At 44.8% G+C, this 17,659-nt stretch overlaps 1 protein-coding gene across 1 annotated transcript in view; it reads right to left on the bottom strand.

Annotated features, from left to right (window-relative positions):
- Positions 1–17,659, bottom strand: part of LOC144761287 (cysteine-rich venom protein pseudechetoxin-like) — a 480,203-nt gene that overhangs the window by 402,339 nt on the left and 60,205 nt on the right. The window contains exon 2 of the mRNA XM_078646739.1: positions 9,943–10,056. Within this exon, the coding sequence (XP_078502865.1) occupies positions 9,943–10,056 (114 nt within the window). The remainder of the gene's footprint in view (positions 1–9,942; positions 10,057–17,659) is intronic.

The following is a 17,659-nucleotide window of genomic DNA, read 5'->3' as shown; positions in this document are numbered from 1 at the left end:
TCATTGCTGGGAGGAGGTTGAAAAACAATCAAGGCAGAACAAGACCATATTTCGAATTTTAAAACAAGCTCTTTCAACATTAACGCTCGAGGAAGCCTGGCACACACCAATGTCATACTTTGCATTCAAACAAACACTAATAAAGCAATCAAACAACTATTGCTGCAAACAGATAAATTCTTACTAGCCGGCAAAAGTCATGCATGGATGGTGATGCCTACTTACGAACAGCTGGAACTGCAACCATACTTACAAGAGGGCTTCAAGGATCACTATAAGTGGAAACTGACCCTATTGACAAAGGATCTTTCTCCAAAATGGCTACAAATCTGGTCGACCACGAATTACCACCTCTGTGGCAATGAAGTAGAGTCTCTTTTACACCATCTATGCATCTGTCTGGCTCTACATGATACAAGAAATATCCTTTTACTGCCAATCCTGAGAGAAGAATAAATAAGGACTTGCAGAGTGGTAGTCATACATTTCTCAGTGGGTCCTCTGTTCAATTGTCTTGCAAGACACTCAATATCCTGAATTTAGCAGCAAAAGAACTTGAAAAGAATGACTCAGCAACAAAAGAACTTGAAAAGAAGAACAGAGGATCAGTATTCCATCATGCAGTCAGGTTGAGTCCTCTCCAGAACTTCCAATCCATTCTTTTAATCGCTCCCCTTCCCCTTTTCAGCACAAGCACTTTACCTAAATAAGGAGGCATAGACGCCTTTATAATTAATTTTAAAGACCTCTGGTTGAGGTATTTTATCACAAAATGTTGGACGTTGGAATTAATTACATTACGGGTAGGCGACAATTTATAAAAAAAAATGCTTTACTGTAATTTTGATCCAGTTTAACTGCTTTACGTTGTATATCTCATGGCGGTATGTTCCACCCTTTATGATCTTAAGAAATCAAAAAAAAGTATTTTTACCCATTACTTTAAATCGCAAAATTGCTTCAAGACTCTCAGGCAGCATTCTTTTGGTATTCTGGGCTTAAACAAAGCTTGCAAAGGCCAATGCAACACCATAACAGATTACTCAGCTGCCACAGCTCCTACGTAAGCCAGGTAAACTGGCTATGATGTTGTCAGGGTGGTTCAGGTTAGTCGAGAGCCAGCCATTGATGCCATAGATTATGCTCAAGCTCGTAAGTTTGCTATGCTATTTAGGAGTCTTTGACAGGCAGCTCAGCGCATTTTTTATAGTCTTCCACTAATACCTCCTCCTCAAGGGCAGTCAGGTGATAGGCAAGGGTATATGTATTTGGAGGTGATTGTAAGACTCAAGAAACAGTTTTCTGATGTGCCCAACATTATGCTGAAGCGCCATGATGTCTGTAAACAAAAGCAAATGGAGGATGAGAAGGTACATGTGTTTTCGCAACTACATGTGGCTTTGTCCCTTTATCAGATGACTACATTAGAGATCAATTTGTGTTTGATTGGGTATCACAAACAATTAAGGAAAGATTACTGAGCTACCAAAATCTATCACTATCTGAAGTCATTGACTTGGTTTAAGTATTGAATGGTCAATTATCTTGACGAAAGCCATGCAGGTGGATGAAGTCGCAGGAAGCAATGTGGTTTCATCAGCAGACACAGAGCCGGAGGAAGTGCTATATATGGTTAACACAAAAGGAAAACCATCAAAATCTATGTCAAAAAAGGATCCACTTTTTGTTACAGAAATGGGCCACAGAGTCATTTGAGCAATTACACAGGGTGTCAGTCTGACAACAAGCAGTTGCTTGAATTGTAAAAAATTTGGGACATTTTCAGAATGATTTCAGGAGTAATAAGAAGTCGATAAGGGTTAGCGGTGTTGACACAGGGTTTGATACCTGTTTAGATTCCCTCAGAATGGTTAAGGGCCCATTATGTTCTGCTACCATTGATAATAATGCTTTACAGGTCATGACTGATTAGGGCTCGCCTATAACTATCCTAAGATATACAACCTTTAATGACAAATGGGGAAAGGATTTTACTTTCTAGTGGGCGGATGTGAGCCCCAAGGCATTTGGGGAGATATACATTGAAATTAATGGGTGTTTATTAGCTCAAGTACATTGTTTGGGCAGAGAAACTCACACAAGGTGTATGTGGCTGCTAAAAGAAAGAATATTATTAGCTGGAGAGATTTGGCACGCATGGGCTTGTATCTGGTTGCTGTGGGTGAGAATCAGATAAGGGTTAGGGATTTGTCAATTTGCAGTGTGGGTGGAGTGGATGGTTCCAGTGAGGGATTTTTTAGAGGAATTTCAATCTATGTTTAGTGACCAGGTTGGGTTAGCTACAGACATGGAACACCAAATAAATTCTTTTTGCTAATGCTCAGCCAGTCGCACACAAAGTGCGTGCTGTGCCTATGAGTGTCAGGGAAGAATTAGAGGTCACCTTACAAAAGTTGTGCTCAAAAGGAATCATCCAGACAATGGATTCTTCTCACTGGGTGGCACCAATAGTTTTTGCATGGAGAGATCAGGCTTTGTGCTGATTTACGTACCTTGAACAAAAAGATTGTCGTAGACTGCCACCCACTACCCGGAATTCACAAGCTATTGGTGAATCTCAAGTAGCTAAGTGGTTTTTCCTTATTTAATTGAGTTTGGCTTATCACCAGGTATTATTGACGACTGTACTCAGGAGTTAACGTTAATTGTGACACCCTATGGTGCCTATACATTTCTGACACTTCCATTTGGTCTAGTTTCAGCAGTCAGCATGTTCCAGAAACTTATGGGAACATTATTTCAGGGAACAATGGGGGTACAAGCATATCTGTGTGCTATACTGATACATGCAGATATTGAGGAAGGTGCTATCTATTTCAAAAGCACAATATATGACTGTCAGGGCAGACAAGTGCACGTTTGCTGTGAGGGATGTAGACGCACAGTATTGATGCTGACTTAAAAGTTCTCAGTAATTAGAGCAATTAGCGATGCTAAGGTACCCACTGATAGGGATACTCCCTGCTCGTTTCTGGTGTTGGCAGAGTACAATGCCAGGTTTGTGCCCAATTTTGCCCAAACAGTTGAACCAATATGTACTTTACTAGGTTCAGATGTTTGAATGGTCAGAAGATCTAGAAAAAGTGCTTGGAAAGGTGAAGGAGTTAATCACAACTAGGTTTTCCTGTTTTCAGTTTCTATATTTGGTCAATTTTGGTGGTTTTTTCAGTGTTTTCCAGTGATTTCAATACCTCAAAAAACAGTGGTTATCAGTGGTTACACAAGTTCACGCCATTAAAAACTACAGAAACAATGTTTTTCCTGTGTTTATGGACCATTTTGCCTTTATTATTGCTTTCTTTCTGCACTGATAGCACATGGTCTATAGACAGTGTAAGTATTGTGAATATGAGGTCCAAATAGATTTTTGCAAAAAAAACTTATTGTAGTACAACATACAATACTCTTTGTCTTTGTCTTTGTCTATAGTCTTTGGGCATGTACGCTTGCTCTTTCCTTTCCATGTAAACTTCTGTGACACTTGAGATAGACAACACCAAAACAGCCATTACATTAACTCTGGCCACTGACATAACTTCCCATGCCAATATTTGTTCACTTGAAGATTGCGATTCTTCGGGAACGTTCTGCAACATTTGTGCTGATCTGGGCGCATATGACATCAGAGTTGAAGCGGCCAAAAATGAAGCCGCACTTTTGAAACTACAGAGGAAATTCCCCTTTACAGAAGGGATCTAGAGCAGAGTACCACAGTGAGGTTTCATTGACTTCAAATGCCATTGGTGGTGAAGGGGCATTTCTATGCATCATTGCAAGCCATTTCTCATACATTGTAAAATAAAAGCAGCAAGCACTCTAACAAGGAACATGTTGCAGTGCCAAAGTCACTAAAGGTGTCCCCCAGCCTACTCTCAACTATGCTGAGCACTTGGCAGATAAGGGTGTTTTCAGACTTTTTAAATATGTCCACTACAGCAGTTATGTCTTCCTGTAAAAATCTAAGTATGCAGCAGAGTGTACTTTTTTCACATCACTATCAATATGTGACCAAAGGTCCTCACATTTCTTGCCTTTGGCATCATCATTCAGCAAAAATTCTGTAAACGGTTGCCACATGGATAATATAGCATTCATAGCCCCTTGGTCTAAGAACCATCAGCTAAGGGACACAGTTGGGATGACTCTTTCTTTGATGCCACTAACAGCACAAAATGATAAATATTTGAATTTTAGTTCTGTGCATAAGAAAACAGTGCACCAGAAATGACTAAAAAAGTAAATAACATTCCTCATTAACTCTGAAGGTTGTAAAGATGCTTTCCACATACGATCTAACAAGTGGCAAGGATCTCTTACAGGGAAGCACTTCAGCTCAGGTATCAATTTTGACAGGTCATCGCACAACTTTTTCATATACGTAGCTGAATCACTTAAAATACAAACAATATCACTTCAATCTTATTTGAACTTGGAAACAACCTTTTTTGCAGAGCATTCCAAGTGACCCTTCATTCCATGTTTTCCAAAAGTCTGGTGTCATGTTTTAACCACTATTCCAGATGCTTGGTGAAAGCACTCTTTTCACATATACTTGTCACTATAGTCTGCATAGAATGTTTAAAGCCTGAGGTGTTGGCAATTCGCCTACTATCAATACTGACTCACTAGAACTGGGGGCTGATGTATTAAGGGTTTTTACCCATTCTCTGTGATAAATGTGATGACACATCTTAGGAAAGATTCTTATGAAACCATCCATTTTACCCATCAGTGAAAGAATCAAACACAGCCAAAATATCAATTATGATTTTGATATTTCCAGAGTCTCTACAGTTTATCAAATAAATTTAAAAAAAAAACCTGAAACATGCTGCTTTAGACCAAAGACAACAGAACTGAAAAAAAGAGCTAAAGGAAGAATAGACAATATTTAGTGGAATGCCTAAACAACAAAACTCAAGCAGAATAATGGTACCCCAGACATTCTCACTGCTAGCTTCTATAACAAAGTTACATTGTATTGGCCCCTTCAGGAAAAAAAGAAAATGACTCTTTCACTCCCTTTTTTCTTTCTTTGATTGGCATTTGGTGTGTGGCTGTGCAGGTGGTTTTTCGGTGTTTATATGTTTTCACTGGTGAGGGCTATTTCTCTTACAGTGGGCTTTTATCAGTTATAATAGGTTTATACCAAAAACCGGAAAGCCTAATGATTACTGCTCAGACCCTACATGCATTCCGTGAGCATTGCAGGGCACTTATAACTGTAGACGCCAGCGTGCATGGTCTCAGGGCGGTGCTCAGCCAGAGGGTAGGTGGTCAAAAACAGACAGTTGCATTTGCATCAAGGTCACTGAAGCAGTATGAATGTCAGTATAGTACTATTGATCGGGAAGCGCTTGCATGTGTATGGGCAATGAAAACGTTTAAAATGTAGATTTGGGGTTGCAGGTTTGAGTTATATACAGATCAACAGCCACTGGTTTATATTTTTAGTAGGGAGAGCAGTAATAACATGTCAGCCAGGCTCACAATATTGGTGTCTAAACTACAACAATATAATTTTGAGATCATGCATATTTCGAGGAGGGCGCACATTTCCTGGTGAATTGTTTATCCAGAATGCCAATGGAAAAGGATGATGATGAAGATTTGTAGGGGGGTGATGTTGAGTGTGTAGTGCTAGTGGATGCGGTAGCAAAGTTTAGGTCAGTTATAACTGAAAAGGATTGGAGGGTGGCTTGGTGAAAGGATCCAACTTTGATTAAGGTGGGTGAGTATATTACCCATAAGTGGCCAGAGTCAAGGTGCTTAAGTAGGGATTTGAACATTTTTGCCCAGATAGCAGAGGAGTTATCTGTAGAAAATTACTTGGCAATGAGGGGTGATCAATTTGTTCCATCTATTAAATTACGTAGTACACTTATAAGGGAGGCATATCAGGGAAATCTGGGTTCCACAAAGACTAGAATGATAGTAAAGCAGCATTAATGGTGGCCTGTTATTGAAAGCAGCATTATAGGTGGCCTGCTGTTGAAATATTGGTTGATAAATGTCTGGAATGTTTAAGGTCAGATAAACATTGGAATACAGTACAGATGCCTTTTCATCCAACTCAATTTCCAAATGCGGCATGGGAAAAGAATGGTTTGAACTTTCTAAGGTCCATATACAGCTTTGCCCTCAGTTATGAAGTACTTAATCCTAGCTGTGCATTATTTCTCGAAATGGATGTATTATAGGTTTGTGGAGACACCAGATATGAATACTAACATTGAGTTCCTGAGAAAAATGTTTTTAAATGAAGGTGCTCCTAAGGTCTTCGTCACAGAAAAGAGTACACATTTTGTGTCGGAAAAGATGTGTCAGTTCATAAGCTCACCTCAAAGAACCATTATACTCACCCAGTTCAAATGGTTTGGTGGAGCGGGGCAACAAAGTAATGAAGGACGGTGAAAAGACTGGCAGCACTTGAGGTTTGGATGTGAAGGAGTTCATTGAACAGAAGGTGAGGAAGTATATTGCGTCAATGCTTTGTTAAGGGTCAGGGAGGTACACATACCTTTATTCCCATCATGGTTGGGTGAAATGAAAACTGTGAACCTAAATGATAAGTCTAGTACTGAAAAGGTATCATCTAAGGTGGTTGAGAAACAAATCACTATGAAAAATAATCTCCACAAGAAGTGTTGTCTTGCTAGCAAGGACATGTCGGTTGGTGACTGGGTTTTAATTAGGAAACCTCTCAAAGTGAGAAAGGGGGGGCCCGATTCACAGAATGAACTTAAGACTAAATCCTAAACTTACTACTATTTGGTATTCACAGAATGCACTTACTACTTTCGGGATTCACAGAGTGAACTTACTACTTTTGGGATTCACAGAATGAACTTACTACTTTCGGTATTCACAGAATAGATTTAAGACTAATAACTTTACGTCCGCACTTGGGCCAGAAACTCCGGCCCGGAGGCGGAGCTTCCGGCTTGGGGGCGGAGCTTGTGGGCCGGAGGCGTAGCTTGCGGCTTGGAGGCGGAGATTCCGGCTCAGAGGTGGGGATTTAGCCATGGCTGAAATCTCCACCTCTGGGCCGCAAGCTCTGCCTTCGGGCCAGAAGCTCCGCCTCCAGGCCGCAAGCTCCACCCCCAAGCTAGAAGCTCTGCCTCCAGGCCGGAAATTCCGGCCCGAGAGCGGACGTAAAGTTAGTAGTCTTAAATCTATTCTGTGAATACCGAAAGTAGTAAAATCATTCTGTGAATCCCGAAAGTAGTAAGTTCACTCTATGAATCCCGAAAGTAGTAAGTGCATTCTGTGAATACCAAATAGTAGTAAGTTTAGGATTTAGTCTTAAGTTCATTCTGTGAATTGGGCCCGGGGAGTCTACGTTTTCTGGACCAGTACAAGTCAGTAAAGTCATCAAAGGGGCTGTATTTGTTGTAGGCAAAGGTTGGTGGAACAAGAGACAACTGGTGAAGGTGACAACGGAGCAGGCCAACAGTATACATAGTGTTGTTAGGAGGATCAGGGTTGGGCACATTGGGTGCTGTCAGATGGGAGAGTAGGATTGGTTCAGATATTTTGGTAGAGGACTTGGAGCGGGTGGTTGCTCAAGGTTCTAGTGGGGCTAGTTCTGATCTTCCTGGTATGGGAGGTGCGATTAATCATCAAGTCAGGAAGGTTTCTAAAACGTTTGATGACTTGATTATATATTAGGTGTTTCAACCATAGGATATAGTTGGTTGGGTGTGCAATTTGCCTCTTGTTAATAGCTGATTATTCTTGTGTTTTTTTTTAAATGGGGACTGATGTAGTATGAAGATGATGTTAACATGGGGTGATTTGGAATGCATATGTAATGTGTATTGTTTTGTTTTGAGTGTATATAGACTAGTGCATGAAGCGGATGCTGGTAAGGGGTTTCAATGGCAAGTGTCAGTTGCTGTTCGACCTCTGAGCCAGTGAGACACTGCATGCTGTTGGTGATGTAAGATGAAGAATAAACATCAGATGAAGATCAGCATATGGTGTATCATACTTATTTAAGTTACAGACACCGGACACCATGCAGTAGTACCTTAGTCAAGATCATTCTATGCTAGCCCTTTCCCTAATCCCAGGAAATCCACACACTTGGTGACCTGCCGGAGGCTACGCTTGCTTTCTTTTCCCATCACAGTGGAAAAAAAGAATCTCACATGAAACCTTCCGACAGCATTTAAATGAAACAAACTCGGGGGCATATTTACTAGGAAGTGGTGGAGCGCGGTGTTAGCATAATGCAGAGCTCTGCCGCTTCCAAAATGCATGGCAGCATCGATTTACAAGGAAAGATTGCAGCCCTGCATCAATTTTAGCTGCCTAGCGCCAATGCAGACAGCCAAGCACCATAGTGCAAGGGTGCTTGCCTTGTAGGAGAAGATTGTTTATGTGCAGGAAGGTGTCCCATCCTACACCTAAAAATTCTGAAATGGCATTCTGAAACGTATATGAGCGAAGCTTAATGCAGCACACATAGAAGTTGCAAAACGTCATTTTTTTATTGATTGTTTATTTGCAGGAAGGTCAACTTCCTGCACATAAACAATCAATGGCATTTTGCTGTTTCTTTTGTGCTTCACAATGCAGCACACATGGAAACATTTCTCCTTGTTGCGTATGTTTAAGGCAGGTTTTCCCTGGCCTTAATTTTGGCAGTGCCCCATATTTACGCTGCACTTGTAAATATGGGGCAGCGTTAAAATCAATTGGTATTGTGGTAGAACGTCACTGCAACATCCATTGCCCTCTCCTTTCACGCTAAGTATAGGGGGAAAGGGTGCCCTATTTACATGGTAGCTTCATGCCACATTAAGTGGCCTAACGCTGCCTTGTAAATTAGGTGAAGTTTGTATCACCACCATAACATCGTTAAAAGTGACGTTGTGGTGGCGATAGGGGGTTGTAAATATGCCCCTCTGTAACTAATGTGTTGTCCAGAAATGCACTGGGGTTTTGATTGTGCTCCTACAGGATAACAAACATTCCAATTAATTTATCCCACGTACTCAATAATGTATTCATTTTGCAAGATAAAAACATTTTGAAGTATGAATTATGGTTTCACTGTTCCAGTGAAACAACATAAAGATGAAGCTATCTAGAGAGACCCATTTTACTTTAACTCCTCACACTGTAACCTTTGAGACCAGGGATTGCAAGGGAAGTGCCAGTGGTCGCAAGGTGTAAGCCAGGGATAGAAGCTGCTACCCTGGGCAACAGTAAAATCACTTCCATACCCTAAGTGACAGCTGGGTCGAATGGAGCCTGATATCAAAGGATCCTCTACTTATATAGAATTCTGTGTTACAAACTGCATGTCACTTGGCTGGAGTTAAAAGCAAAGTACATGTAATTAACTGGTTCATAAAAGTCGGAAAGAATAGGCTAGGTCTGCTCCAACACCTCCCTTAAACAGGAGGAATAAAAAGAACTGCACCACTCATTTGAGGTTTGCCATTACAGACTTACTTTGCCATAAACAATTAAAAGTTATGTATAACTTGCCATTGTTTTAGGTAGTTGGCATGCAGGGCCGAACAGACAGACCTTATATTCACAGGGCGTCCCAGGTGGGCTGGGGCCCTTGGAGGCCGTTTTTGAAACTCCAGGGCTGCTCCTGGTGCCTCTGTCACAATCACTAGCTCTCTCTTGTTAATTGAAGCAGGGCTGGGAAGGCTTCAAGTAAGAGAGAAAGAGAGGAGGGCAAGGGGGAAGATAGAGAGGAAGAGATCAGAGAAGAAGACAGAGATCAAATAAGGTGAGAAAAAGAGAATGGATGGATGGGAAAAGAGGGCACAAGGAGATAAAAGGAACAGGGCTGGTTTGAACATTTTTGTCATGGCCACTTTTGGTTCCCTAGTATACCCCAATGGAATACTATTAATGCCACTCAATTAAATGTGTTAGTAAATAAGAAAGTCTTACCAGTTTTAGCATGTTCGCTGGTTTTGGCTTCACATTCCGTCTTAGGTTATTGATTAGGTCAACAATTTCTTTTTGAACACGTTGGTCCATTGTGTCCAAATTTGCTAATAATTTCTGAAATAGATAATTTCATATTAATCAATCTCCCAGTGGATGTCAGTGGCAAGGTGGTAAATGAAATAATGAGCCTTGAGCAAAGCAATGATTAAAGTTTCAGATAGTTGTAATCCAATGGTTTTTACACAAATGGAAGATTAGATCCCCAACCTACACTGACACATGTAGGGTGAGATGTGAAAATATATTAATATAGAGGGAGGTGGAAAAAAGCTTTGCATACTTAGCCACAACAATATACATGTGAGATGTGTATGTTGCTGTACATGTATTTACTCATTTCAGATATTATAAAAAATACAATACAATCTTTTCCCATCAGAGACGCTGACTGCCATTCCCGCAAAGCCGCAAAGCCGGAGCAGCAAGCTGCACGTCTTCCCGCAGCATCTCCCCCGCAGCGCCACTCACAGAGCCCCACACCAAACAAGGGGACAAGGAGACCGGGAGACCGGGAGCGCGGCAGCTTCAGCGGGGACCTCGGCAGCAGCTCTACTCCAGCCCTACCCCAGCAGCGGCAGCGACATCGGCATCGGCATCGGCTGCGGCCGGTTCCAACCCTGGCTACCAGCCTCAGCAGTGGTCAGCTGGCCAGGGGCTGCAGGGGGGCTGCTTGCAATAGTGCCGATAGCGCCGGCAGTGCCTAGGGAGTGCTCGGTCGAGAGGCTGCCAGGTTGCCAGGAGCCTCGGCGAATTAATCACCGCTACCCCAAGATTCAACCTGAACCCGGCAGCTGGTGGGGTCTGCTGGCCTGCCGCCGTTGGCCGCTGGTGCTGCAGTCGTGCTAGTAGGAGGAGCCGGGCTGTGACTCAGGGTTCAGGAGCTGTGCTGTGCCGAGCAGAGCAGAACGGCGCGGACCACAGACCATAGAACATTGACAGGAGCACCTAGAGGAGCATTGGGGTTTCGGAAGGAGGAGCATTGGAGGGGAACCAGAGTGAACCAGAGCGCCAGTGCGGAACAGAACGCAGCAGAGGAGGAGAGGCACTTCACGGGCACACTGTTTAGAGAATTGAGACTCCCTGGTGTGTGCGGCCGCTGGCTGCTGTGCAGGCAGCTGAGCAGGTAGTTGAGGTAAGCCACTTTTCAACTTTGCCTTACCTCCCTCGCCTCCCGCCTCCCCCCCCAGCTGCTCCACTTACCCCCCCACCTGCCATACGGTGGTCAAGATCCAAGATCTAAGAATTCTGCGCCCACACAGTCAGAAGCACCGATCAACAAAAGATAGAGCGCAACTCAAAGACTAAAGTCTAAAGACTAAAAGACTAAAACCTAAAAAAACAGCCGTCACGCCAATCAGTCTGACGCAACCGATCAAACCGATCAACTGCTATTCACCACCCGCCTAACAGCGAGTGGCACGCCATGGGCGGACAGTGAGAGCCTCATCGGTTACGTCAAGGCCCTCTGTAGGGGGAGCCCGCAGATCCTGCAGATCCCGGTGTCGTTGGAGGGGGGGGGAGAAGCTTGTTCCACCTAGCCCCCCCCACTCAAGTTGCAGGAGTTGTGCCCAGTTAATCCTGGTGAGACAACAAACTCTGAAAATAATGAAGACTAGAAACTGGAACCTGATACAACTACAGGAGAAGCCCCGCCCCCATAGATCAGCCAGGAGACAGAAGGCGAAGCTATTCTACCCCCAGGAATAGGTGGCTTTTATCTAGGGCCAGGGCTCAGAGATGCGGACCAAACAGGAGCAGCTGGAGCGACCGGTGCAACTCCGACGTCACCGGAATTCCCAGCGGAATACCCAGCTCCGACATTAGCAGCCCCAACAGGGAACCTCAGCCCACCAAAGGCGATATCCCTTAAGTCCTGCCTCAGAGCAAAAGAAACGCCTACCAGGCCAGCTGGAAACAGGGATATAAGAGCCTTTTTGAGCCCCAAAGTACCCATACCAGCAGAACCTCGCCCGACCTCGACCAGTTCATCCTCCATTGAGGCAACAGATGACGGGGAGATTCCAAGCCCTACAGCCCCTCGGGCACTTGGCATTCCTCTCTCGCCAAAAATAATCACTCTCTATGGCGGGGCACCACTTAAACCTGTGACACCAAAAGCGGTCCCACTCTGGCCCCCAGCTCGGACCCATCAAAGCCCTGCGAACTCTCAGTTGAGTCCCACTCCAAATGGTGCGCCCTTGCCCGATGTGCCCAATAGTTCACATGTAGACAATGAAGGAAGAACATCGTCATCACCTGGCATTTTACAAACCCAGCCTCCGCATTTAACAAGATCAAGCTTTCTGGAACACGTTAAAGTTAGGGGAGAGGGGTTGGCCTAACGGCTAAGGCGCTCGACCTCGGAACTGGGGATCTGGGTTCGAGTCTCGGTAACGACGCCAAAAAATCCCTGTGGTTCTGGGCATCACTTAATCTCCCCGTGCCTAAAATGAAAGTGTGTCCTCATGTAACGTAACTGGTGCTATGTAAAGCGCTCTGATAACTGATTCGGTTCAGATTTAGTTCGCGCTACATAAAACTCTGCAAAAAAAAAAAAAATGGCCCAGTCTCTAATTCCCGTGAGCAGAGATGCGGACAAGGGGGAGAAGTCCCCACTGGTTACAAACCACCTATCGCTGATCAACGAGGCGCTCATTTCAATGACAGGTGCAGCATTAATGCACGCGGACAAGCTCGACGCTCAAATTAACATCTTACAAATCGTCGCGGGTCTGATCTCTGGGATAGATTCCAAATTGGAACACCTGAACTCTCTGATTCGCAGAGCACAGGACAGCACTCACCCAAAGTCAGACTCATGTGGCTGCAGCCCAATTCTGCTTAGCCTAGAAAAACTACCAAACATCATGACCACACTAATTGAGGACCTCAAGAACGAAGCAAGTAAGAATCAGAACTTACCTGCACAGGACAGCGCCCAGGCATCTCCAAAAATACAAGTCACAACAAATTCTCAAACTTGCTGCATCGAAATTCCTGAAGGGGTGAAGATCATGGGTCCAGCTCCTTCAGCGACGACCAACGCGAGCGGAACAACTGCCATCCTGACTCAGACTAACAATAAAGACTTACATCACACATTTAAACTGGCTAGCCCAGAACTTAAAAATCTATCCAGGAAAAATAAGAAAAAATTAAGAAAACTCAACAAGAAGAGTAAAAACCAATCACACCCCACCAATCCAGCGCCAGGATGCCCGTAGGGTTGCAGAGCGCTTTACAAATAGCAAAATAAATAAATAATAAATAATCCAATTCGGCAATGGCTTTTGCCTGTCAACCAGAGATCCGGTCACATCGAGACACAGAAAGCGATCCAGCCGGCAGCCATAACTATAATGACAGGGAAAATTGAGTCATCCGCGGAAGCCTCTCATTCAACTAATTTGGCAATAGACCAGAGCATGCTGGCCTACCCTGCAGCCCCCAGCCAGCTCTGGCATTGAAACTACAAAACCAAACGCACGACCCGCAAGGACGATGCGATGGGGAAGTAAATCAAGTCCCCCCAAGTGATCGCGAGTCTCGCCTAACAAGTCACCAGCCCTCCGCTCACATAAAAACCACAATGAGCAGAGTGACCCTAGCGCCATCAGTCGCTATTAAATCATCAGCGACCAACGTAACGTCGGAAACCTCTCAGCGCGCACCCCAAGGCATTCTTGGCCTTAAACCCGAGCAGGTTGGGGACCGGTCACTCAATATCAGACCACTTAGTCCACCCTTTGTGGTGGCACCTCAGCAAACAACAGGGCCAATAAATCAGGCATCCATTAATTTGCCCAGGGCGGGACAGCCATCACTCACTGGCATACAGGACAAAATCTGGAAGGACGTGAACGCTGCCAATAACCCAGTTCAAATAACACCACAGGTGCGGAAAATAATGCTGTACCCTGAATACACCTCACATGGTAAGTGGGACATCCTCAACCGTGGTATCATCCTAACACTCTGCGCAAACATCCCAGGGCTGGAAGGGATAAAAACTACAGATATCGAGACTATTTCCTTCCTTCCGCCGGTCCCGGAGGAGAAAAATGAAACTACGGAGCTAATTTTCACCAGCTCAAACATGGTAGAGGCCCTGAAGAGACAACATATGCTATTGGAAAGCTTGGGCATAAAAATAAAGCCCCACCGTGTACAAAAATACCCATTAATCTTTAAAACTCATTACCCGCTCTTCGGCTCGGAAAACCAGGAACAGCCTATGGGGGGGAACACACGTTTGAATGCTTTCCCTGACCACGCCCCCAATGCGGCGTCAATTCTTCAGGGGTCCAAAGTCAGCACGAGCACAGGCTTAACCAACGGAACTCCGATTAAGATAACAACAAACCTGAATCAAGGCAAACGCTTGTGCGTAACAAGGGGGTGCGCGAGTAAAGACTGGTCCTGGCTGCCGCTAGCATTAAACCCCAGCTCCTAACACGCACTGTCTTGGAGAAACGGGCCGCTCTTCTCAGCTCATGACTAATGGGCAAGTGAAACACACAAACCAATCTGTGACCATCAAGTCCATGAAAATCATGACCTGGAATGTCGCAGGACTCAAAACACTGTTACAAAATCATGTTGCAGTGACATTCCTGGAAGAGGCAGATATTATCTGCATACAAGAATCATGGGCGACTAATCCTCTCTCACTAAGAGGATATGCAGAACACTGCAAACCTGCAATAAAGACCAACATATTCGGAAGATCATCAGGGGGGATGTGTGTCTATATCAAGCACTCGCTGAAATTAGAATTCAAGGAAATAAATAACCTGCCCAACATGCTCCAGGCGGGCATTCTGAAAGGCCCGCTTTCGATCAACGGAACCTCTTCTATCTTGGTGATCAATATCTACCACAACCCGCATGGGTCTACAGTCAATTTTTCTACGTTAATAAATCATCTAGAGGCCCTGTTATTACAATTCCCGGCATTGGATTGCATCATTCTCTCATACCTCCACAAAGTCACCAATCCGTGGCCACCAAGGCATTAAAATCTTACGAACTGGCGACAGAACATTCTGTCCATCTAAAGAACAGGCCAGGGGCCTTTGTCGCTCCCACGTACAACAACCAGACCACGATTGACTATATCATCTTAAGTGATAAACTGCAACCTTTGATGTCGGACTACTCTGTTCACCAGCGCAGAGACAGCGACCACGCCGCCTTAATAATCACACTGAACTTGACAGCAAACACACGCCAGAGGCTACAATACATTGGGGCTGCAAACGGCGAGGAACTGATAAAGCTACCTAGATGAATTAAATGGGGGCAGGCAGAAACCATCACTTCAATAATTGGACAAACTCGTGGGCAGGCTGGCCACCGAGTGACCATATAAACGGCGCTATAGTAACATGGGACAGAATCACCAGTACTTTAGCGGTGATACTTCGAGGGGACACAGCAAGGGCAACCCGTTGGCCTCCACCAACCACACTTGGATTTAATCGGGCAATTAAAGAAAGCGCCAAAAATCTGAACAAAAAACGAAAAGCGCACCGGAAAAATGGCACAGCTTCAGACAAACTGCTTCAAGAGGCCGCAAGAAGCCATTCGAAGAAGGTGTGGGCCGCAAAACGCGAACATTGTGAAGCACAATGGCTGAAAATCTTTGTCCTGCTGAGCCCTGGGAAATTGCAAGAATTTTGGAGCTATTTAAGTAATCTCGGACAAGGTCCAAATCACAGAGAAAACTCCCTCGAGGCCTCCACCTGGGTTCCCCACGTAAAAATCCTATACAATGAAGACCAAGCCGTCCTTCATCCTAAGAATGCACCTACAGCTAGAGAAGAGCCAGATTCCATCTCCCACATGAAGGCCCCGCCTGGAAAACTATTAGTGTCCAACATTTTAAAAAAATCAGGCATAACGGCGCACCGGGCCCCAACGGGCTCCCAGGACTATTGTTTAAAGCGAACATAGAATTCTGGGCCGAAAATCTGACCCACCTATATGCCGAATGCTGGCTCCTGGGAGATGTGCCAGACTCCTGGAGAGGCTCGCTCTTACACCCAATCCACAAGAAAGGGCCTAAATCAGACCCGTCTAACTATCGAATGATTGCCCTCCTGGACATCGAGGGCAAAGCCTATGCCAGTGCCATCTTGACAGACCTTGCAGACTGGGCAAGTGAAGAAGGTCTTCTGCCCCTATGCCAAACCGGATTCAGACCCGGGTCTTCAACCGTGGATAACATCACTGCTCTCTCTTACCTGGCCCACCAAGCTCGGTTGCGCAAGAGTCTCCCTTTATTCGCCTGCTTCATCGACTACTCTGCAGTGTTTGATGGGGTAGACCGTGCTGTCCTATGGAGAAAGCTGGCCCAATGGAACATTAACCCGACCCTGTTACGATCAATCCAGTCGTTGTATCAAACAAAGTGGGTCCGAATTAAACTTTTAAGCAACTTTGCATCTGAGAAGATTGACACGGATCGAGGTCTAAAACAGGGGTGCGTTCTAGCACCACTGTTGTTCAATCTATACACAGCAGACATGGAGATAGCCCTGTCCGGGGCAGCCCTAGCCACTCCAAGGGTCGGTGGAACCAAAATCCAGTTCATGCAATACACTGACGATCTGGTACTCCTCGATCACACTAAGACAGGCTTGCAAAAGGCGTTGACCGCCTTGGCAACTTACAATGACAAGAACCGGCTGGTAGCTAACCCCTCCAAGTCAAAGATAGTAATCTTTGGTCGTTACCCAAACAAAAACTAGCCAAATGGAGGCTTGGCCACCTGTCTTTGGAAAGTACACAGCAATACACCTATTTGGGTGTCTGCTATCACGAGTCGGGGCTTTCTGGCACTCATTTAAAGAAAATCCAAATCAAAGGGAAATCCATCAACTATGCGCTCTGCAAATTAAAAGCCACCTTACATAGCCCATCGACAACGGCCATCCAAAGAGTACTTAAGGCAAAGCTAATGCCGGCTCTCAATTATGCCCAACAAGCGTTCCCGGGCAAACTCATAAAGGAGCTGGAAAAAATCAACTGCAGAGCGTATAAGAAATTATTCTTACTACCGAAGTGCACCAGAAGCACCCTGGTCCGCCTAGAATTTTCGCACAACCAACAAAAACTGGAAGAGATGGCTGCTCTGAGCAAATATTACCATCTCATAATAGCGGCACAAGACGAGACACTGAAGGCAGTTCTGAAATGTATCTTCACAGAACCCGGGAACCCTTGGTCAACCACCCTTACCACGGCGAAGGAACTCCTCAACCTCGCCACCGAACATTGGAATCCCGAGCTAGTTAATTATACGGCAATTAAAAACGCCATCAAAAAACAAGTACGTATCCGTTCCCGGGAACTGGACTTGGAGTCATTGGCAAAACGAGATTCCCATGAGTCCCTACGCCTGCCGCACACAGTGCATAATCCCAAACACCATCTTACGCAGGCTGTGGGCCGCTCGGCCCTTCACAAGATTTTAGCTTACAGACTACACCCCTTGCCCATTAAAGAACTATATGCACTCAAACGGACAGGACTGGGAGTCCCAGAATGCAGGCTCTGCAACTACAAACGCGAGTCGCTGGCTCATCTATTACTTTGTTGCCCCGCCCTGCGCGCAGCACGCAGCCTTTATCTCAGGCCAATCCTACGACAAATG

Source organism: Lissotriton helveticus, chromosome 6, assembly GCF_964261635.1.
Source record: "Lissotriton helveticus chromosome 6, aLisHel1.1, whole genome shotgun sequence".
In the NCBI taxonomy this organism is placed as follows: domain Eukaryota; kingdom Metazoa; phylum Chordata; class Amphibia; order Caudata; family Salamandridae; genus Lissotriton; species Lissotriton helveticus.
This window is presented reverse-complemented; position numbering and strand designations above follow the sequence as displayed.